Source organism: Marasmius oreades, chromosome 4 (genome assembly GCF_018924745.1).
Source record: "Marasmius oreades isolate 03SP1 chromosome 4, whole genome shotgun sequence".
Classification (NCBI taxonomy): domain Eukaryota; kingdom Fungi; phylum Basidiomycota; class Agaricomycetes; order Agaricales; family Marasmiaceae; genus Marasmius; species Marasmius oreades.
This window is the reverse complement of record NC_057326.1, coordinates 480,580-501,384: the sequence shown is the minus strand read 5'-3', so window position 1 is coordinate 501,384 and position 20,805 is coordinate 480,580. Positions and strand designations below refer to the sequence as shown.

General features: G+C 47.0%; 9 protein-coding genes across 10 annotated transcripts; 6 read left to right on the top strand and 3 right to left on the bottom strand.

Annotated features, from left to right (window-relative positions):
- Window positions 1-284: 284 nt before the first annotated feature.
- E1B28_006969 (uncharacterized protein) lies at window positions 285-2,156 on the bottom strand (the record flags this gene model as incomplete). The annotated part of the gene is made up of 3 exons (XM_043151677.1): window positions 2,065-2,156; window positions 1,936-2,002; window positions 285-1,872 (listed from the first exon to the last, which is right to left on the bottom strand). Exon 3 carries the CDS (start codon window positions 1,860-1,862, stop codon window positions 285-287), a length of 1,578 nt encoding a protein of 525 aa, XP_043009757.1. The 5' UTR covers window positions 1,863-1,872; window positions 1,936-2,002; window positions 2,065-2,156.
- Window positions 2,157-2,856: 700 nt separating this feature from the next.
- E1B28_006968 (uncharacterized protein) lies at window positions 2,857-4,011 on the top strand (the record flags this gene model as incomplete). Its single annotated transcript, XM_043151676.1, has 1 exon — window positions 2,857-4,011. The coding sequence occupies one exon, from the start codon at window positions 2,857-2,859 to the stop codon at window positions 4,009-4,011; it is 1,155 nt and encodes a 384-aa protein (XP_043009756.1).
- Window positions 4,012-4,119: 108 nt separating this feature from the next.
- Window positions 4,120-5,036, top strand: E1B28_006967 (uncharacterized protein; the record flags this gene model as incomplete). The annotated part of the gene is made up of 4 exons (XM_043151675.1): window positions 4,120-4,172; window positions 4,228-4,290; window positions 4,347-4,437; window positions 4,489-5,036. The coding sequence occupies exon 4, from the start codon at window positions 4,614-4,616 to the stop codon at window positions 5,034-5,036; it is 423 nt and encodes a 140-aa protein (XP_043009755.1). The 5' UTR covers window positions 4,120-4,172; window positions 4,228-4,290; window positions 4,347-4,437; window positions 4,489-4,613.
- A 107-nt stretch (window positions 5,037-5,143) lies between these two features.
- Window positions 5,144-5,533, bottom strand: E1B28_006966 (uncharacterized protein; the record flags this gene model as incomplete). Its single annotated transcript, XM_043151674.1, has 1 exon — window positions 5,144-5,533. One exon carries the CDS (start codon window positions 5,531-5,533, stop codon window positions 5,144-5,146), a length of 390 nt encoding a protein of 129 aa, XP_043009754.1.
- Window positions 5,534-5,558: 25 nt separating this feature from the next.
- Window positions 5,559-6,779, top strand: E1B28_006965 (uncharacterized protein; the record flags this gene model as incomplete). The annotated part of the gene is made up of 1 exon (XM_043151673.1): window positions 5,559-6,779. The coding sequence occupies one exon, from the start codon at window positions 5,559-5,561 to the stop codon at window positions 6,777-6,779; it is 1,221 nt and encodes a 406-aa protein (XP_043009753.1).
- A 676-nt stretch (window positions 6,780-7,455) lies between these two features.
- E1B28_006964 (uncharacterized protein) lies at window positions 7,456-9,119 on the top strand. Of its 2 annotated transcripts, XM_043151672.1 has the most exons (11): window positions 7,456-7,622; window positions 7,674-7,737; window positions 7,782-7,805; window positions 7,863-7,875; window positions 7,933-8,011; window positions 8,063-8,172; window positions 8,223-8,297; window positions 8,355-8,534; window positions 8,592-8,761; window positions 8,815-8,962; window positions 9,026-9,119. In XM_043151672.1, the coding sequence occupies exons 1-11, from the start codon at window positions 7,558-7,560 to the stop codon at window positions 9,064-9,066; spliced, it is 969 nt and encodes a 322-aa protein (XP_043009752.1). In that variant the 5' UTR covers window positions 7,456-7,557; the 3' UTR covers window positions 9,067-9,119. The 2 variants fall into 2 exon arrangements, with proteins under 2 accessions (XP_043009752.1, XP_043009751.1); XM_043151671.1 differs by having other exon boundaries at window positions 8,815-9,119.
- A 479-nt stretch (window positions 9,120-9,598) lies between these two features.
- E1B28_006963 (uncharacterized protein) lies at window positions 9,599-11,287 on the bottom strand (the record flags this gene model as incomplete). The annotated part of the gene is made up of 1 exon (XM_043151670.1): window positions 9,599-11,287. The coding sequence occupies one exon, from the start codon at window positions 11,285-11,287 to the stop codon at window positions 9,599-9,601; it is 1,689 nt and encodes a 562-aa protein (XP_043009750.1).
- A 755-nt stretch (window positions 11,288-12,042) lies between these two features.
- On the top strand, window positions 12,043-14,501 carry E1B28_006962 (uncharacterized protein). Its single transcript, XM_043151669.1, has 5 exons — window positions 12,043-12,979; window positions 13,037-13,635; window positions 13,690-14,080; window positions 14,132-14,211; window positions 14,273-14,501. Exons 1-3 carry the CDS (start codon window positions 12,241-12,243, stop codon window positions 13,987-13,989), a joined length of 1,638 nt encoding a protein of 545 aa, XP_043009749.1. The 5' UTR covers window positions 12,043-12,240; the 3' UTR covers window positions 13,990-14,080; window positions 14,132-14,211; window positions 14,273-14,501.
- Window positions 14,502-14,684: 183 nt separating this feature from the next.
- On the top strand, window positions 14,685-16,694 carry E1B28_006961 (uncharacterized protein). Its single transcript, XM_043151668.1, has 3 exons — window positions 14,685-15,585; window positions 15,660-16,258; window positions 16,318-16,694. The coding sequence occupies exons 1-3, from the start codon at window positions 14,841-14,843 to the stop codon at window positions 16,615-16,617; spliced, it is 1,644 nt and encodes a 547-aa protein (XP_043009748.1). The 5' UTR covers window positions 14,685-14,840; the 3' UTR covers window positions 16,618-16,694.
- The last annotated feature ends 4,111 nt before the right edge of the window (window positions 16,695-20,805 follow it).

Here is a 20,805-nt window from a genome sequence, read left to right as displayed (position 1 = left end):
CACCTCAATCGGTGGATCGGTCTCTGCCACTCTCTGCCTGGCCAGCCTCTCGTGTATCCCAACGGTCATTTTCCAGTTATGCTCTTCAGCGTCCTTCGTGCAATGTAACAAACTCTCTGAAAGTACCTCTTGTGCTATGAAATACGGCGGACGTTATGCGGATGTGTTGGGGTTTCCTCCATTCAAGGGGCATCTGTGCCCAACTTCGTGAAGTGGTATCAGATGTTTTTAATCGATGCATGTAATGCTAGGCTGTTTGCGAAAATAGGTAATAAGACATGTAATTATCTGTCCTCGATAACAACCTTGATGCGGTTCTGTTCAAGCATTTTGATTCTATCGAGCAATTCAGGCTCGATGGTGAACACCTCGTTGACTTGCGTTCCCGAAAGACGCACGATTCGCAATTCCGTTAAAGGATGGGGTGTAAGCTGTCTTGCCGACACTGCCTCCAGCACGCCTACCACGACTTGTGCATTTAGTGTGATATCCGAAAACTCGAGGGACAGGAAGCCTAGTTTCGGAAGAAAAGCGAGATTGTCTTTGAGTTCGGAAAGAAGAGTCGAGATCAAGTCATCAGACAATGAGTGATAGGGCTGAATGTTGGCACCCTTCGCTCTTTCAACAGACAATTTGAAATAGGTTAACTGGGGAGCTGCTTGTAGAACATTGAACACAAGAGGGTCCTGTGAGAGATTCGATCCGCTGCGTTTGAGCCTTACAGTGATTGTAATCTGTTTGAGCGAGCTCGAGGATCGTATAACGAGGGTGAGGAAGCTAGAAGGCAGAGGCCATTTGCCATGTTGTATATCGCACGTTTCGAGGGATGGCATGATGAAGGACTCCAGGATAGCGGATAACCAGCTGTGGTAACGGACACAGACGGAGAGCCGCTGAAGGGAAGGCAAGTTGACCTCCCGTATGAACATCCTCACCCCATTCGCGAGGCTCACGTTCAATGTTGTTAGCTGGGACCAGGGCATGTTGGATTCGAGGAATCGACCTCCGGAAACCGTGACGAGTTTCGTTGCATTCCGGAGTGGTTGCCAAAACCACGGCCAAAGACGTACCGCGGGCGAAGCTATCTCTTCGCAAAAGGATTCGAGAGTGGGAAAGGTAAGGTGCTGAATAGGGGATAGTGCGTCTGCACAATCGTCATAACGAATCGCTAAAACAAGCTCTCTACTTCTGTAGATGTGTTCGGATAACGTCCTCCATACCTCGTAATTCCAAAGCTGCCGCTGAACGCATTTTAAGGCACTTTCGATTCGTAGTTTTAGAGGAATTCCTCTTGAATTTTCCAGACAGGCCGTGAGGGGACGGAGGATGTTATAAGATATTTCTCTGATATTGACATTAAGGGAGGACCAAAGACTAGGCGAGCCCTTGACAATGGCTTTCCATCGGGAGCAAACTTGGGAAAGAATGGTGGCAGGGAGTCCTAGGAGTGGAGAAGGAGAATTATAGTCGATGTTGAACGAATAATCGTGAAGCGACAAGCATAATGTGGAGAAAACTATCTCCCAGACCTCCTGAGGTACCCTCCGATGTACAGAAAGAGCGGCTCGACATTTCCTGGTCGTGATCTCGACGGCACTCTTTGCCCTCGTCAACTGGTCCAGTGTTTGTTGCAAGACTGCCATATCTTCTTCATACCGCTTAATCTCTTCCTCTCCGTCTGTGACAACCTCGCGCAATCGAGAGGTCTCGGTCTCGGAAGGTATGTATTCCGAATAAAGAAATCGAGGTTCAATCATATGAAAAGGCCGAATGAGAGGGATATTAACCATGCGATGGCACCTCTCGCATAATGCTGGTTGATGAGATTGCACTGGAGTATCGTTTGATTGATATCTTGACATCTCTTTGCGCCTGAATCGCAAGGAATGTTTATGTTACCGCTGAGTAACTTAAGCATCTTAGACAACCACGTACCTATCGTCACCGAGCCCAGCACAATATCTTCACGCCAGATCTAATTCCTTCAGGTCAATATCCGCCACTAAGAATCAGCACATTTTGAGACTGAGTTGAGACTGGACGAAGATTCAGAGAATGGCATACCAGCCCAACAGCTGGTCCAAAATATCGACGCCCTGGTTGATGTATTTGAGGGAGGATAGGCGCTAAGTAAAAGAGAATCCGGCCGACGAAACAGAAGAAGAGTTCACGTGGTACGTTCGGTTACGTTCCTCTCCTCCACGTAAATTCATATCCTTTTGAGGTCGTTTCATTCGTTTACAAGCCTGTCTGGCTAAGTGTAACGAGGTATAACAACTCACTGCTCAGTCTTATGTCGTCAATCCAGGCTGAAATTACTTGTGCATCACAGGTCATCGTATCTCGGTGCTCTTGTGCTAATTTGTGGAGGAAAGATATAACATTGCGGTTGATACCTCCAGGTACGTGGCAACAAGCTGTGTTCGTACGCGCCGAAGGTCAATTACCTTTCATTCAGGTGGATTTGATGTCTAGACAGCAATGAAATGCCACTTCGATGCACGATTACGGTCAAGTCCAAAGGTGCCAGCACGTGGTCGAGGTCCCCAATATATGCCCGGAGAAGAGTGTTGTGGAAGTCACGAACGGGCAACATCGTACAGCTACCTCTGCTACCTCTGTGCATCAGAGGATATCCCCAGAGATTTGGGAGATAATTTTCTCAACGTTATGCTTGTCGCTCCATGAATATTCGTTTGATATCTACTATTATTCTCCCCGTTTTCCGCTCCTCGGACTCCCTGCCACTGTTCTTTCCCAAGTCGTTGGAGGATCATCGTCAACGGATTGTCCAAGCTTTGGTCCTCTATCAACGTCAATCTCTCTGAACCCCCTTATAACACCGCCATTCCTCTCATGCTCTATTTCTCGAATTCGAAGGATTATCCTTTAAAACTACGAATTGAAGGCGCAGCAGATCCTTTCACCCCGTCATGGGGTCTTGATGTGTGGAAAGTGTTGTGCAGACACATCCACAGAAGCAAGGAACTGATTATGGCGATGGATAATCAGAGTGACATTGTCGATCTGCCCCCTCCTCAGCGCCTTGGCTTCTCCAATCTCGGTTCATATTGCGAAGAAACGGCTCCGCCCTGTTATTCTTCTTGGTTCTGGCAAGCCATCAAGGAGGCACCAAGGCTCGTCAATATTTCAACGTTTCATCCCTATCCCATTCTACGATTTTCTCAGCTGACAACTTGGGAAGTTCTGAGTTTCGAGGGGTCTCGTGACATGGATATCTTTCTCGATAACGCACGGAGCTGTAGATTTCTCAGTTCTCTTACGTTGTCGTCTATATGGAGCTCTGGTGGCGATTCCACTGTGGCTGCTCGAGAGGTCAAGTTGCCCTCCCTCCGGCGGTTGTCAGTGCTCGCCTGCTACGACGAACTTGACGTGTTGTCCACTATCCTTCATTCCCTCGATATGCCTGCTCTCGAATCGTGCTCTGTCCGATATGAGGAAAGGGCTTTGCCTTCTGGCTTGCTCGCCATGGTTCGGCGATGCTCAACTACGCTCAAGCGAATTGCATTTTCTTCGCGGGTCCCTCTTCTGTTCGATCTTGTCCAAGCGGCTTCCGAATTGACCCATTTTCAGTTGTATCTTGGAAGTTCACCTTTTGCTGACAGTACAGCGACGGTGTGTGATTCTGAAGATGGGAGACGCTGTCGTCCCATCGTCGATGATATGCTCTCGACCCTCCTTCTCAAACTCAGAGACGATCCTCATCCTTTCCCTTCTAATCTCGACTTCCTTTCTCTTATACTTCCGTACTTCACGCAACACACAACTAGTGGAGCGCATGTTGGAGGTGTTGTCGGCAAGACGGCAAACAGCTCATCCCTGAAAGAGTTTCACACTGCGTTTCTTTGGGTTGGAAGAGAAGGAAATGAAGACGTCATTGGGCCGGAATTACTTGAGAGAATTCGAGTGCTCGAAAAGAGTGGGATCAGAGTTGTCGAGGAAAATGAGGATTATAAAAGACAACAGTGGTCTTTGATACTAAAAAATTAACGGGTGTACAGTGTTAGAATCATCGGAATATTACAAAGTCCTATCAATATTGTGTCGTAGCGTATATTAGCAAGAGTCTTGACTCGGAGTGTAAATGACGTGCCTCATCAAAATTGTGAAGCCTTGAGCTTGTTCCTCAACCACCACCATTACATTGTGCGGTGCGTTCAACTGCCTTCTTTCCTTCTTATTATACTCACTCACACTTCATTTCAGGGAATTCATATCTCAACACGATCCTGTTTTCGAGGAATTATCGCGAACGGGATCCTTCAATTGGTTCGCCACTTCTTCGCCCATGCAGACCCATTAACATACTCATAATCAGTCACAAGCATCGAATTCCCACCGTTGCCGGGTGGTGTATTTCAGCTTGTGAGGAAAGAAGATACAGCGTGGATCTCAAGCAACGAGTGGGTCATTTAGGTACGCTACCAGTTCCTCTCGTCTGACTGAAGATAAGAACAGTTCTTTCAGTAGAGTACAATGTTTGCGGAACGCTTCGACGATATCTCGCCAGATCTTCAACGACCAATTTTGTGCCAAAGGTGCCGAAGTGTAATAATAGATGTCCCCAATGTTCGCCCATTCCACAGTCGAACATGGTTGAGATGTTGGAGTTAAAAGATGTGTTGGAGAACGGAAAGAGAGAGCTCAAGCATTATGAAGAGGATACTGCAGTGTTGCGACAAACGCTGGGAACGGCTGCAAGATGCAAAGAGTGCTGTGGAGAACACGACCAGGCAATGTTGGGCTACTTTTCCAAGCAAAGGAGGGTCCCTGTGGAGATCTGGGAGATGATTTTCTCCATGGTACGCTTGTCATTTTGCGAATATTCATTCAACGACGACTACTGTGAAGATTCTCCGCTCCTTGGACCCCCTACCACAATTATATCTCAAGTCTGCTCCCATTGGAGGACGATTGCTACGGCATTGCCTAAGCTTTGGTCTTCCATCAACGTCGATCTCTCGACCGGTGTTTTCCCAGCTACTTCTAAGAGCTGGCGTGTAGGTAGCACCTGAATTTATACCGGCCACGGGAGAATTCGAATATAGGCCTTGGTGGCATCTACTATCGGATCATTACCCATCCTCGTAGCATATTTGTCGGGAAAACACTACCTCGAAGCTCAACATTCATGAGCACTGTAGTCTGAGGTCTTGAAGATCGATGTTTCTTCGAAAAACGATGGATACAAAGTAACCCTGGGTCCAAGGCTAGATAGTACGTACGTCTTCACAATGGTAAAAATGTATGGACCTGATGGATGGGCAGTACGACCTATACGCCATAAGTATGACAAACGTATCAACACGGTAAGAATAGCGCTGGCGAAGCTTGGAATCGATTTGTGAAAAAACCCAAGACGGAGTTGACTGCGGCCTGCGCGATGAGCGCGCATTCCATCAATGCCCACGAAGTTGTCGGAGCCGATGATAGGAGGGTTATAATGCCAGGTCGAGTCAAGCTTGTAAAGTATAAAACCTGCAGTACCGCTCAACATTCGTCCATCCAACATCCCTCGAACCAAATCAAAGCAAAAAATGGACTATCCTCCTATTCCGGGAACATCGCAGATACCACAGTCCATGATAGCTCATCTCCCTCTTGATAACACTCTACCCACTGCTCTAACGTCTCCGAACCCGCCTAGCGTTGGTTCCAAATCTATATTCGCCTTTTGGCATTCTGGGATATCCACCCTCCCACCGTACTTCCTGCGCAACGTCCTCGCCTGGTATCGCCGGTATTCACCATTAGGGTGGAACATCTACGTCTTCGATAGGGTAGAAGGGTCGCCCCTGAACGTCTCACGATACATCGATACGACTTCTCCTTCAATCGTACCGGCTGCATTCACAAATTCCCAACTCGATGGATCATTCGTCGGACAACATACATCCGATCTAGTTCGTTTCCCTCTCCTCCTCAAATACGGCGGTGTCTACCTCGATGTGGGCATCTTGCAGTTCGGTGACCTAGACTGGTTATGGGAACAAGTCGTCTGCAACCCCGAATCGCCATATGATTTTTCAGGATACAGGATGGGAACCCTCCCAGAGGTTTCGGTCCCGAACTTTGCCATGATGTGCGGCCCTGGTAACCCGTTGGTGTTGCGAGCGCATAAGATTTTGTTGAAGGTGTGGGAAGGAAAGACGACCACGACTGGAATGCACAAGCACCCGTTGCTTACACACGTTCCGATGATGAGAGTTCCGCGTGATGTAGTGATGGAGCGTGGAGAGGGGGAAATGGTTATTGATGACAGTTTCATGACCGACTATGCAATTCAGATACAAGCAATTGGAGCTGCCGCACGATGGCTGGACGTTGAGGACGGTTGGGATGGCCCAAAGTACCTTCGCGAAAAGTCGTGGTTGGTAGACATGCTCGAGCATGCGTTCCTTCCCGATCAGATGACAGGGTGGAATGGGAAGCGTCAGTTTGAGTTACTGTCCTTGAAAATGCCGCAACCACTGGAGTCGGGGGAGAGTGAGGAGCAGAAATGGGCTCGGGAGATGGTTGAGAGAACAGTAGGAGGGTGCTGGTGCTTGAAATTGGCACATGGGATATCGGGAAAGTTTTTCGGTGACACGTTGGGAATGTTCTGGAGAAGGTATGACGGAAGCGATTGTGTGGAAGGAACTTATGCAGGGTGGATGCGTTGGGCGGAGGTGAGCTGCAAGCAGGACAATCCCACGAAACCGATGGAGATGCCAGTGTTTGAGCCTACCATGGTGGGGAGACTCGCAGATCATCTGTAGTATTTAAAGTGCCGTTCGAGGACGTTGAAGAGATCTGGCGTCCTAGGTAGATAGCACGGCGTCAACCTCGACATACATGGGAGATAATCCAATATATGATCACTTACTATCGAGGAGTTCTCCTTCAAGATTGATGTGTTGGCCTCAATCTTCTCCACGTACGCCACTTCATGTTCATATCACTCTGCTTGCAATTAACCTCTCTTCAACCAATTGATGCATCGAATTGGCGACCGCTTCCGCAAAGGTGGTCATTTCTGCAGATTTTGGGGTCGCCGAAACATACTTGTAAAGCTGGCATTCGCACCACGTCCATCGACCCTGCTGAGAGACACCTTACGTATGCTGAAGACTGAAGAAACGATATTGAGCATTTACGTAGATCCAGGAGAAGCAAAACCAACTCACCATTGACTGACAGTCTCATGATTAAGATGGATTTGGTATCTTGTCCAACAAAAAAGAACTTATTTCAATTCTGCATAGCAAATATGAATTACTGCCTCTCAATGGAAGCTCAAGCTTACACACCTCCATGCTCTAGAGACTTTTTGTGTTGACGATATAAAAAGCAGATTCGGATGCGGTGACGGTTGATTGATAGCGACCTGTAGTGACTGGTGTGACGCCAAAATAGGTACCAAGCGTAACTCACGGTCCACGAAATACTGACGGCCCGCCGCTTCGACCCGGAAGCTTGATCATAGTACATAAAGTTACTGCAAGCCTTTAAGTTTCTCCCTTCATCACTGAATTTCGCTCGACTAATCAGTTCTCTATGAGTCTCGAAATCCCCCAGTTTGTGTTAAACAACCGAATTAAAATTCCGTCTGTGGGTCTTGGGTACGCCTTATTGTCGAATCGATGACGCTGCCATTCATTGAAAACCTCAAGATGCTGGATGGGGAGCCCTGGCTGTGGGGAAAGAGCTTATGCAATGGTTCAGAAAGCAATAAAAGTACTTATCCCGTGCTTTTACGGTACCATTCTCACCAATACTAGTACGGATATCGTCATTTCGACACGGTGAGCCGATCTCGAACGTTTCGCTCCACTTTCCTGAAGCTGAACACGGTGTAAAAGGCTGCAGGATACGGTACAAGACTTTTGTTTCATGTATCTCTTCAGATTTGAGTGACTGTCACTGTTGTAGGCAACGAAGAACAGGTCGGAAAAGCTATTAAGGACTCCGGAGTTCCAAGGAACGAGTTCTACATCACTACTAAACTACCGTATGTCATAACCCATAACCATGGAATACAGGTACTGAACCATACTCGTAGAAATCTGGCACACAATCAGGTTCAAGAGGCATTTGCAGAAAGCCTACGTAAACTTGACTGCGAATATTTGGATCTTTACTTGATGCATTGGCCGCAGGCTTCCATCGACGGTGAGTTTCCCGACGCGCATCGGCTATGATTCAAACATTTTTGCATGAAGGTCGCGTTCTCGCATCAGATGAATCTCCGACTATTATTGAAACATGGAAGGAAATGGAGAAACTCCTTGATTCAGGTATTGGATAGACTTGATTGCTTACTTCAGATATAGCTAATTCAGACGTCCCTGTAGGAAAGGTGAAAAGCATTGGGACCTCCAACTTTTCCATCAAGACCCTTCAGACCCTCCTTCTTCACTGCTCGGTTGTGCCTGCGGTCAATCAAGTCGAACTCCACCCCTTCCTACCGAGCGTCTCTCTCCACAATTTCTGCGAGGAGAAAAGGATTCAATTAACCGCTTATTGCCCGTTGGGTGAGAGTGTTGATTTTCCCTTCAACTTGATTCAACTGATTTCATCATTCACATTAGGTCGTCCAATGGGAGAGCAGCTCGGTCCTCACAACGATCCAACCATAATCAAACTCGCTGAGAAATTGAAAGTTGATCCTGGTCAAGTACTGCTCAGTTGGGGTGTCCAGAAAAATATCATCGTTATCCCAAAGACTGAGAACGAAAACAGAATGAAGACGAATATTACGGTAGGCTGTATAGTCACTGTGTTCTCATTGCTCATGACTGATCCCTCCTTTAGTTAGTCACTTTATCTCGGGAAGACATGGAAGCCGTTGACAAGATCCATACGGAGCCTGGGAAACACCGTTCAACTTTGACTTATCACGACCAAAGCGGGCGAGTGTTCGGGTGGACATACGAACAGCTAGGATGGGATATGGGAATCGGTGGGATTGTTAACGCGTCTTCTGGCGGTGCTACAGTCTGAATGTTACTCTCAATCGCATCAGTTTCACAAATACGAAGACCAGCCCACCAAACATGTAATTAGTACGGATGTATAGATCGTTTTTATGACCCCGAGAAATCTATTCAATTTATGCAGACAACTCCGCGCGCATTAGTGGCCAGACTGATCATAAAACGGTCGTCATCCTCTCGTCGCGTCGCATCATTCTTATCGTGCTCCTCGCGCTCTTGGATCTAGTTCCTGTTCCAAGACTGTCATATCTATATCCTTCGCATACCGCCTCGCTGCTTTCTTGGATCTCAGCAAGGAATCGATGTTAACTTTGTCGACTGTTCTTTGTCATGCACACGTTGCAGAATGGGGAAAGGATTGCATAGAATGGGTGGAAGCTAGTTTGGTACAAGAGTAGAGAAGGTGGTGATGGTTTAGTAAGGGACGCTGCGGAATTCGGCGCTACCACACTGAACGTGAACTCGGGATAAAATTGGGCTTGTATATTGTTGAATAGGGTGATCTACATGATATATACTTTGGTGCTAAATCTGAAGTATAGCACGATTGACGAGTCGCTTTCTGACGATGAAACCAAGCTACTATGTACATAACGTTGGGGTCAGGGGTCATAGTCCTGAATAACGACCTTGACGCGACCCTCCTCAAGCATTCTTATTCTTTCGAGCAGTTCTCGTTCCATGACAAATCTCTCCGACTTGAATTGCAAGCCCTCATAACGACGCACGAAGTGAAACTCCGCCAAAGGATGGGATGAACACTGCCTTGCAGACACCACCTGCAGTATGCGCTTCACGAGTTCCGTGTTCAGTGTGGCACACGGAACTACGAGAGAGAAATAATGAAGTTGTGGGAGGAAAAAGTCAGGAGATTCGTCTTCGAATTTGGAAAGGAGAGCGGAGATAATGTCATCAATAAATGGGTTGTAGGGCTTGATTTCCTCAATCGACACTCTGCCCAAGGTTAACTCAAAATGAGTCAATTTGGGGACAGCTTGCAAGATATCGAGCAGAAGTGGATCCCTAGATGATTTTGCATCCCAGTCATCCATTAGTGTGAGCCTTAATTGTTTGAGCGAGGTCGAGGATCGTCGAACCATGTCGAGTAACGCAGAAGGTAGAGGCCACGCATAATGATGGATATGACATATTTCGAGGGAGAGCATGACGAGGGAGCCAAAGATACTGGGCAACCAGCTGTAATCGTCCCAATAGGTCTTAACTGATAAACCACGAAGGGAAGGCAAATTGACCTCTCGAACAGCCACCGGGAAGCTGGTACCAATATGTGAGACATTTGACAACGTAAGGGATTTGAGGGCCATACAACTCCATGCAACATCGAGGAAGTCATCCATGTCATCAGGACACTCGATAATTTGAATTTCCCAAGTTGTCAGCTGAGAAAAGGGTATGGCACGATTTACGAGGTAGCTAGAGACCACGGCGAGTTTTGTTGACTTCTGAATGGCTGGCCAGAACCGGGGCCAGACCGAGTTATCGGGCTGCAAACATTCCTCGTGATACGATTCAAGATTAAGAAAGGTCAATCTTTGAAAAGGGGTGGGATCTCCAATATCTGCATAGTTATTCATCGCCATTGTAAGTTCCCGGCTTCTGTGCATGTGTCTGGATAATGATTCCCATAAAGCCACACCCCATGACGAGTCTGTGACAGCTCCATCGCCTCCAATTCGTAGTTTCAAAGGATAATCTCCTGAATTCGAAAAATAGATCTCGAGAGGTAAGGCGACGTTATAAGGTGGTTCTGAGAGAGTGACGTTGATGGAAGACCAAAGCTTGGATGATGCCTTAGCAATGGTCCTCCAATGGGAGCAGACTTGAGATATAATGGTGGCAGGGAGTCCAAGGAGCGGAGAATCCGAGCAGTAGTAGTTGACTTTGAATGAATATTCGCAAAGCGACAAGCATATCATGGAGAAAATCATCTCCCAGATCTCCGCGGGTACCCTCCGTTGAGCAGAAATAGCAGTCCGACATTGCCTGGTCGTCTTCTCCACGGCACTCTTTTTGTTTTCCAACCGCTCATGTATTTGTCGCAACACTGCTATATCCTCTTCATAACGCTTGAGCTCTCTCTTTCCTTGCTCCAACACATCTTTTAACTCTGACATCTCAACCAGGGAAGGTATGTAATCGCTACGGAGAAATCGAGGTTCGACTGTGCGGAATGGGCGAACATCGGGGACATCTGTTACACTTTGACACCTTTGGCACAAAATTGGTCGTTGAAGATCCGGCGAGATATCTTCGAAGCTTTCCCCAAACATTGTACTCTACTGAAAGAACAGTTAATATCTTCAGTCAGACGAGAGAATAGCTGGTAGCGTACCTAAATGACCCACTCGTTGCTTGAGATCCACACTGTATCTTATTTCCTCACAAAAAAACACACTACCCAGCACCAGTGAGAATTCGATGCTGTGACTGATTATAAGTATGTTAATGAGTCTGCATGGGCGAAGAAGTGGCATACCGATTGAAATGGTAGTAAGCTGTCACTGGATCCCGTTCGCAACTATTCCTCGAAAATACGACCTTGTTGAGATATTAATTCCCTGAATGAAGTGTGAGTAGAATAGGAAGAAAAGAATGCAATTGAACGGACCGCACAATATAAGTAATGGTGGTGGTTGCCAAGGATCATCGATCAAGCTCAAGGCTTCACAATTTTGATGCGGCGTGTCATTTACCGTCACACTCCGAGTCAGGATTCTTGCTAACAACTTGCTAACATACTTTGCGTTGTAATTACGCCAGTGTCTTCCTCCTGTCTTGGATATGGTTTCGGCTGTCTGGTGGGTTGCTGTGGGGCTGCCTATCGACTACTACCAGTACTACGTACGTGCGGAAACAGTCATTGGGGATGCCACGTCTTCGGCCAGTCTCAACCCAGTCTCAAAGGCGTGCTCACTTCAACACCGGATACGAATTGCCTTGAATTTGAGCAAGAGGATATCCCCGTCTTAGGGCGTCTAACAAGTTACAACGGTGGGAGGGCGGGGTTTGAAATTAGCCGGGCTATCCGACTTGCAGACGCCCAAGCATACAGAAACGACTTTAATTTTCTGCTATGTGCTATAGTCTACCCAGGCTTCGCCGAGGACTGGTGTCTCGTGATTCAAAGTGATGGTCGGTTATGGATTGGTGGCAATAGCCGTTGCTAGTGAGGACCTATAAAAGGCTTCCATCTCGCGGCTATGTACTTAAAACCGAACAGACGATGTCCAACCAAAACGGTGTTTCTGAAGACCTCGACGTCCTTATCGTAGGAGCAGGCTTTTCTGGTCTCTACCAACTCCAGATCTGTCGAAAACTAGGATACAACTACAAAGTCTTCGATGATGCTGCGGATATCGGCGGTACATGGTACTGGAACCGTTATCCAGGTGCCAGAGTCGACAGCCCCACTCCCATCTACTCGTTTTCCGCCGAAGAGCTCTGGAAAGATTGGAACTGGACTGAGAGGTACCCAGGATGGAAAGAGATAAGGGCTTATTTTCAGCACGTTGAGGACAAGTTGGGGTTGAAGAAAGATATCACTTTCAATACTCGTGTTGTCAGTGCTGAGTGGGATGATGGAGAGCATCGGTGGACCGTCAAAACGAATAATGGGCTCGTCGTGCACCCGCGATTCCTGATTCTGGCCACCGGTGCGCTTACGGTACCCTACACCCCCGCGTTCAAAGGGGTGGAGAAGTTCCGGGGGGTTTGCCATCACACGGGAAGGTGGCCTGAGGAGGGCGTTGACGTGAAGGGCAAGCGAGTTGCTGTAGTTGGTACTGGCGCCACCGGCGTTCAGGTCATTCAAGAGATAGGGCCAGAAGTAGGGCATTTGACGGTCTTCCAACGCACTCCCAACTTTTGCCTTCCGATGGGCCAGGCAAAGCTGGACGTGAAAACGCAAACAAAGCAGAAGCCACTATACCCTACTTACTTCCGCTTCCGGATTCAAACTGTCGGTGCGTAATCTTGTTCGTCTGATATAACGCATTGACGTCGACTTGTGGGCTTTTTAGCCGGATTCCTTTATAATCCCTACCCCAAGGATTATACGTCCTCAACACCCGAAGAGCGTATACTTCGTCAAGAAGAGTACTGGGCGAGAGGCGGATTCCAATCGATTGGTGCATTCAACGATACGAGAATCAATCAGGAATCAAACGATGCTCTTTATGCGTTCTGGCGGTCAAAGGTTCGCGCGAGGATACGTGACCCGAAGATGCAAGAAAAGCTTGCACCCATGGTTCCCCCTCATCCGATTGGAGGGAGACGAGCTTCCCTGGAACAGACGTATTACGAGGTCTTCAACCAGGACAATGTTGATCTGATTGATCTCAACGAGAATCCAATAGCTGAATTCACATCGAAGGGTATTGTAACCGGGGATGGAAAGGAGCACGAGTTTGATGTTATCGTTCTCGCTACTGGATGGGATGGTGTCACTGGGGCGATGACGAAGATTGATATACGAGGTATAGATGGGCAGACAGTTGCTGAGAAGTGGAAAGATGGGGTGTACACGAATTTAGGGATGACGGTGTCTGGTTTCCCGAATATGTTCTTTACCTATGGCCCCCAAGCCCCGACTGCGTTTTCCAACGGCCCAAGTTGCGTTGTGAGTAAACGCTTAATTCTCTCCATCGTACCGAATTTTCACCCCAGGGATTAGGAACCTCAAGGCGACTGGATTGCTGGTGTGATTAAGCACATGATGAAGAATGGTTTCACCAAGATTGAAGCTACGCCGGAAGCTGAACAGAACTGGCGAGGAATGGTCATGGGCATCTATGACAAGCTCCTTATGAAGAACGCTAGGGGCTGGTGGAACGGAGCTAACATTCCTGGGAAAGCAGTGGAGGTCTTGAGCTTTCCGGGGGGCATACCGACGTACTTCAACAAATGTACCGAGGTCGTGGAGAACGGGTATGAAGGGTTTGTACTTTCAGGGAAAGGGAGCGGACGGGTCTAAAAACATGTTTTGATAGAACATTTGTGTAGAATTTAATCTTCGCCATTCACATCATAGTGTCTCCACGACCAGCTTAACGATTCATAGTACGGTGAGTTAGCGTTACGGCCTTCGATACTTTCTCTGCTCATCATTTCATCAGGTGTTTGGGTACACTACGTATCGTAGAACCTAGATGTTCGAAGTAAACCCTGCCACTAAGAAGGTACTGCGCATCGTACAGTGAGTGACTCCACTTTTGTTCTTAGCTGTCATCGAGATTTTATTATCAAATTGCATCCAGGAATGCAGCACCTGGGCCTGAGCTCCCATCCTGAGTCTGGACTATGCAGTGATGGGCGACAACGGCTTGCAAAAAGGAATTGGGAGGCCGCCAGGACCTAGGTTAATCACATTGAGGTAGAGTGACAAAATCTAGATGAGGTGATACTTATGTTGTACTTACGTTGTACTCATGAGCACCGTAGTGCTCGCTTAGAAATGGCCGACGAAATCTCAAAATTTGTTACCCCCCGTCCAATGCATAACTGATGAATATGAATATTGAATTGTCGGTTGTCATCCGGTGGATGACGGATAGAAAAACAGTCCATCTGCTATTCGGTTAACATCCGATCTACTACAGGGAGCCCTAATAGTAATACTATTAGTAGTCGCACGACGATAGCTTTTATCCCAATTTTATCCCCAAGTACGTTCTGCTATGCTTAGGTATGGTCGTACCCACTTTCCCCCGTTATATTATGATTACTTACGGTTAACAGATTGCTGACAATGGCCGTCCAGTCCGGTAAACCAGTCCAGACGTATAAAGGTTTCTATCTTGCAGTTGCTCGAAAATCCAATAAACCATGTCCAACAACAACTTGAACGTCGCTTCTGAAGACCTCGACGTCCTTATCGTAGGAGCTGGCTTTTCCGGTCTCTATCAACTCCAGATCTTTCGAAAACTAGGATACAGCTTTAAAGTCTTCGACGTTGCTGCAGATATCGGCGGTACTTGGTACTGGAACCGTTATCCAGGTGCCCGAGTCGACACCCCCGCTTTCATCTACACGTTCTCCGCCGAAGAGCTCTGGAAAGATTGGAACTGGACTGAGAAGTACCCAAGCCAGCAAGAGATGCGGGCTTATTTCCAGCACGTTGATGACAAGTTGGGGTTGAAGAAAGATATTACTTTCAATACTCGCGTTGTCAGCGCTGAGTGGGATGATGGAGAGCATCGGTGGACCGTCAAGACGGACAATGGGCTCGTCGTGCAACCACGATTCCTGATTCTGGCCACCGGTTCGCTCACGGTACCCTACATCCCCGCATTCAAAGGGTTGGAGAAGTTCCAGGGGGTTTGCCATCACACGGGAAGGTGGCCCGAGGAGGGCGTTGCAGTGAAGGGTAAGCGAGTTGCGGTCGTCGGTACTGGCTCTACCGGCGTTCAGGTCATTCAAGAGATTGGGCCGGAAGTAGGGCATTTGAAAGTTTTCCAACGTACTCCCATTCTTTGTCTTCCGATGGGCCAAGAAAAGTTGGATGTGGAAACGCATATAAAGCAGAAGCCACTATACCCTACTTACTTCCGCTTCCGGCTTCAAACTTTTGGTGCGTATTCTACTTCATTTGATTTGTTCTCCTGATATGATATCGCGTTTACGGATGCTCTTTGAACCTTATAGCCGGATTCCCTTATAACCCCTACCCCAAGGATTTTACGTCCTCAACACCCGAAGAGCGTATACTTCGCCAAGAGGAGTACTGGGCGAAAGGTGGATTCCAATCGATTGGGGCATTCAACGATACGGCGTTCAACCAGGAATCAAACGATGGTGTTTATGCGTTCTGGCGGTCAAAGGTTCGCGCAAGGCTACGTGACCCGAAGATGCAGGAAAAGCTTGCACCCACGGTTTGCCCTCATCCAATTGGAGGAAGGCGACTCTCCTTGGAACAGACGTATTACGAAGTCTTCAACCAGGACAATGTCGATTTGATTGACCTCAACGAGAATCCGATAGCTGAATTCACATCGAAGGGTATTGTAACCGGGGATGGAAAGGAGCACGAATTTGATGTTATCGTTCTCGCTACTGGATGGGATGGTGTCACTGGGGCGATGACGAAGATTGATATACGAGGTATAGGTGGGCAGACGGTTGCTGAGAAGTGGAAAGATGGGGTGTACACGAACTTGGGAATGACGGTATCTGGTTTCCCAAACATGTTCTTTATGTCTGGCCCTCAAGCCCCGACCGCATTTTCTGTCGGTCCGAGTTGCATCGTGAGGATATACTCAGTCTCTCTATCGTACCGCCCCTTTCTCACCCCGGTGTCTATCAGGAACCTCAAGGCGACTGGATTGCTAATGTGATTAAGCACATGAAGAAGAATCACTTGACAAAGATTGAAGCTACGCCGGAAGCTGAACAGATTTGGCGAGGAATGGTCATGAGCATCCATGATAAGCTCCTTGTGAGAAACGCCAGGGGTTGGTGGAACGGAGCTAACATTCCCGGAAAACCAGCGGAAATATTGAGTTTCCTCGGAGGTGTACCGACATACTTCAACAGATGTACCGAGGTCGCGGAAAACGGATATGAAGGGTTTGTACTGTCGGGGAAAGGGAATGGACAGGCGTAAAGCGTGCCTCGGTAGAGCATCTTGTGTAGAAGTCAACATTCGCTATCCGTACCGCAATGAATGAATTTATCTCTGCTAACAGCGCTAGACCCAGTCCCATGCTGCCCCCAATCAGTCGTACTGACTGAGATCATATTCGTCGTCGTTCGTCAACCGGAACCTGGGTCGCCCACCGATGTTACTGGACATTGGGTGCATCAGCGTTAAGGAACGAAGAACAAGAAAAGACGACTAAGTACCTGATGCTATCTACTCCCTTTAAAGTGCAAATCGAATGCGACTTATTGCGGTTGACCACGGGTCTCCATGGACTTCAAACTTTGACACCTCTATAGAGGCACGAACTGGCTCAAGCTGTAGATTCTCTTCGCGTTCAGGTTTGACACGGTGGTGCCGGTGATGATAAACCCTTCGTACAGGATGGGCGAACCCGGGTCTTCCTGACGGGTTTCAACACCACGAAATTGGGGCCAAAATGTCCATGGACTGATCAATACCGTCAGCCATCGTTAGTGCCTCTCAAATTGACGTTACCTGGTATAGACCTGAAATTCAAGTTCAAATCTAATTTGGCCTTTCATTCTGAGAGTGCATGGTCAGTTTGACAGAACTGAGCAGAGGAGTCCAGTGTGTTGATGTCAGACCAGCCATCGCCAGATGGGCTGAGATGATGAGATGTCGTATTATCATCAGATACCCGCCGGCCGCCAGTCTGGGTTAGCTTGGACTACTTGTTTTGGAAATTAATATAATATTTGATATAATCATTGCAGTTCTCGCTCGTGTCTGATTCCAATAAAAGATTTATTATATTATTATATTATATTAAGAGCAGTACAAATATATACACATAAGGAATAATGAACAATCAAGAAATATGATCAGAGCCAGCATGCAACTATAGTTGTCACTACTACAGCTGAGATCTTCGCCCTACAGTAAGTGTCAGTCTGTCAGTCAGTCAGTTAAGAAAAAAGAGTTAAGTCCTACTAACATAAGAGGAAGAGCGGTGTGGCAGGATGCGTGCGGCGGGCATATTTATACGTTGCGCCTTCTTTGGTCATATTTGTTGGCATAACACACTTCTGTGGAGAGGACCCATGTGGGATCCAGAAATACCCACTCCGTCTGTGGGGCATTGGTGGAGCAAAATCAATGGGGAACTCGGGGGCACACATTGGGCGCACATGTAGTTACCCTGCGCAGGACAGAACCCTGAACACGCCGAAAAAAAATTTACGGTAATTATTTCAAGCCTTATTTTTTAGCGTAACAAATTAAATGTGCATTTCTTTTTTTTTTTCGGCTATGTTGCTAACATAGATAAGTACTAATCTGACTATCTCAAAAAATTTGGACAGTGTACGGACCAAATGTGGTCTGACCGTGACAAATAGCCAAAAGTCTGAATTAAGGTGACTCCGTAACGGTATCCTGACCCTATCCGGCCATAATCTGGGCTGATGTTGACCATACACCGTCAGACATCATCAGACTGGGACTTGAATTTCAGACACTCATCAGAAACTGATTGCATCTTGCCCATCTATGCACAGGCTGTTGATAAGTGCCCACTCAAACTCAGGTTGGGATTCAATGATAAATACATGGTTGTGTACTGATTATGTCTCCCAGACTAATGTTACTTTGTCATCTATATCAGGAGTCGAACAGAATCACCCTGGTTTCGTGGTGAAGTTCAAAAGTGACCAAGCTGGTGGATAACTTGGTACCTGGCAGTGGATGTCAATGAGCTTGATCATTCAGTGAAGGAGCCTTCGAATAGCATTGGCCAGGTTATGGCATGATGGACTGGACAATGGTAGTGATGTGCGGGCTCGGGCTTGGGCTCGGCTTGAGAGGGCTTGGGCCTGTAAATTCTCAAGCCTGAGCCCTGAGCCCAAGCTCCAGGCACTAAGCCCACGGCTTGGGCCTGGGCCCAGGCTTACTGTACAAAATTTTAAAAGAAGTATGGCTGTAAAAATATCAAATTTTTAGTACATTCTATGAGCCCAGAGCCACCTTCCTTTGTGTCTGTTGAACTTAGTGCCAGAATTTGGCAAAGAAAGCTGTTTGGAAGTAATCGGCAACAGTGGGGGCCAGCAGCCGGCATGTATTTACAGCAAATTTATGGTCATGTGAATTATTTATATTAAATTCAGAGCCGGCCATTAATACTTCGGTGTAATGGACCATTTTGGTAACCTGCCAGTCCCGAAAAAGATGTGAATTGATTACATATTAGAAGCCCAGGCTCAGGCCCAAGGCTTGGGCTTTCCAAACTGCAAGCCCGAGCCTTGCACCTCAGGCTGGAGTTTGACAGCTACGTAAAGGCCTGTCAGGCCCCCAAAAAAGCCGTGAGAAAGGGGCCTCAGAGGCCTTCTACGCCATCCAAGCTTCGAAGGCACAGCGTGCTTTCGGCTCTACCTACTCCTACGAGTCACGCATTCCGCTTTGCTGCTCTCTTTATTTTTCCTTCCCCTCTATCCCTGGGATCTTTCACGATTTATATCTGATAGAAGACGTGAATTCCACCTCGAACGACAGCTGGTACCCATGAAAATCACACACCAAATTCCGAAAAATTGAGCTACAGCCTCCCAGAACGTGCCCGCTTCTTAAATTCCTTTCGTTGCTAGACTTTGTCCTGTTCAAGATCCAGGAATTCCTAATTTTATGAAGCTATACGATGTGGGCTCTGATGTGGTGGCATGCTTCGAACATTTTGCCTACCTCTCTTTCAACCTCTCAACCTCTCTCTACCCACATATCTATTCTTCCCCGCCACTCACTCAGTTTACTCCTCTATCCCCCACAGTCACCAACACGTTCAATACAGACTGGAAGACATGGGTTAAGCCACTTATAGTGTCATGCTATGCCTGGCAGGTACGCAGCAGAAAAATGTCCGCTGTCGGACTCGTGTGGAGGGACAGATGCCAGTTAACTTGGACATTTGTGGTAAAGCACATAGGCTTTTGTACTCTCATCATCAATTTCGGGGCTCATGATTAGTCAGAAATTTTCTATCTTGAAACAGGCCACGGCAGTCAATCTATTGCCCACGGCGACCAGCGAGAATGCTCAAAACAAATGAGTGTACGTGCCGTTAGATGTATTGAGATTAGTAGTATATCAAACACTGTACAATATCCAATATCTATAGCTTTTCAGTGTGAACCAGTTCAGCCTCAGTTATCTGCTTTACATGTTATAATAAATGAATTTGAGTTGACCTGAAACTAGCACCGGCTTACCGGCTATTCAGTAACCGGCACTTTTAGGAGACGCACGCAACATAAATTGCCTTCCCTGTATGTACAATACTCATTCAGTCACTTGTTCCTGCAGTGAAAGTTCATTGGTTTTATGGTAGGAATCGTCTACTAATTTTCCAGGACAAACGGACACTCAGAATATAGTTAACGAAAAAGTAAGAATTTAATACACCGTTTTGGCCTATATCTTTGCGTTAAGTATAATGGTAAGTCATACTGACCTTTGTCGCAAAGGTTGTGCGCAACAGTTTTCCACAAACTTTAAATAGATACTTTGAGACCTTCAATAAGTCCCATTGACTGAATTCTGAAGGGTCAATCCATCTGGCGTACACTCCAAAATATATTAAAATATTAATATGTCACCTGGGTTTCGGAGATCAAGTCATTTCCCTCCAGATTCAGAACTTGCCAAACAAATCAGGCAGATCTTTATTATTCGTCTACATTGTATAAGTATGTACTAGACTACCAAGAAAACAAAAACTATACACAAGCAGTAATAACATAAGTCAAGTGTTGTCAGGCTCTCACTGTCTCGACATCAAGAAGATCACCATATCGTCGCAAGGCTGATCTATGCTGGATCATGGGAGAAATGTTGATAGAGTTCTGATTCCACAAGGGTGTTTCCAATTAGCAAAAATTTCGAAAGAATGAACGATTCGGGACTAACATTTATCAAGCCGTGCATATAAAGCCTGAACGTCATTTAATTTGGATAAGCTTTGCTGCTGGCATTTTTGTTTCGTTGTTCAAATGGGGGGCGTCTTGGGGATGTAACATGAGCAGAGAACGAAATATGAAGTATTGCGAGAGACGAACGTAGAGAACTGTTGTCACATGTCGACGGTTGACGTAGTAGATCTGGCGAGTGCCAGGGTCCTACTGTCAAGGACAGGGCTTGTAT

Excerpts from the sequence above, each read along its gene's own strand:
- E1B28_006964 (XM_043151672.1), top strand. The coding sequence starts at position 7,558 with ATGAGTCTCGAAATCCCCCAGTTTGTGTTAAACAACCGAATTAAAATT. Across the intron at positions 8,173-8,222 it reads GCCGCAGGCTTCCATCGACG|GTCGCGTTCTCGCATCAGAT; the intron begins GTGAGTTTCCCG and ends TTTTGCATGAAG. Across the intron at positions 8,963-9,025 it reads AGGATGGGATATGGGAATCG|TTTCACAAATACGAAGACCA; the intron begins GTGGGATTGTTA and ends CAATCGCATCAG.
- E1B28_006961 (XM_043151668.1), top strand. The coding sequence starts at position 14,841 with ATGTCCAACAACAACTTGAACGTCGCTTCTGAAGACCTCGACGTCCTT. Across the intron at positions 15,586-15,659 it reads CTTCCGGCTTCAAACTTTTG|CCGGATTCCCTTATAACCCC; the intron begins GTGCGTATTCTA and ends TGAACCTTATAG. Across the intron at positions 16,259-16,317 it reads CTGTCGGTCCGAGTTGCATC|GAACCTCAAGGCGACTGGAT; the intron begins GTGAGGATATAC and ends GGTGTCTATCAG.
- E1B28_006962 (XM_043151669.1), top strand. The coding sequence starts at position 12,241 with ATGTCCAACCAAAACGGTGTTTCTGAAGACCTCGACGTCCTTATCGTA. Across the intron at positions 12,980-13,036 it reads CTTCCGGATTCAAACTGTCG|CCGGATTCCTTTATAATCCC; the intron begins GTGCGTAATCTT and ends TGGGCTTTTTAG. Across the intron at positions 13,636-13,689 it reads CCAACGGCCCAAGTTGCGTT|GAACCTCAAGGCGACTGGAT; the intron begins GTGAGTAAACGC and ends CCCAGGGATTAG.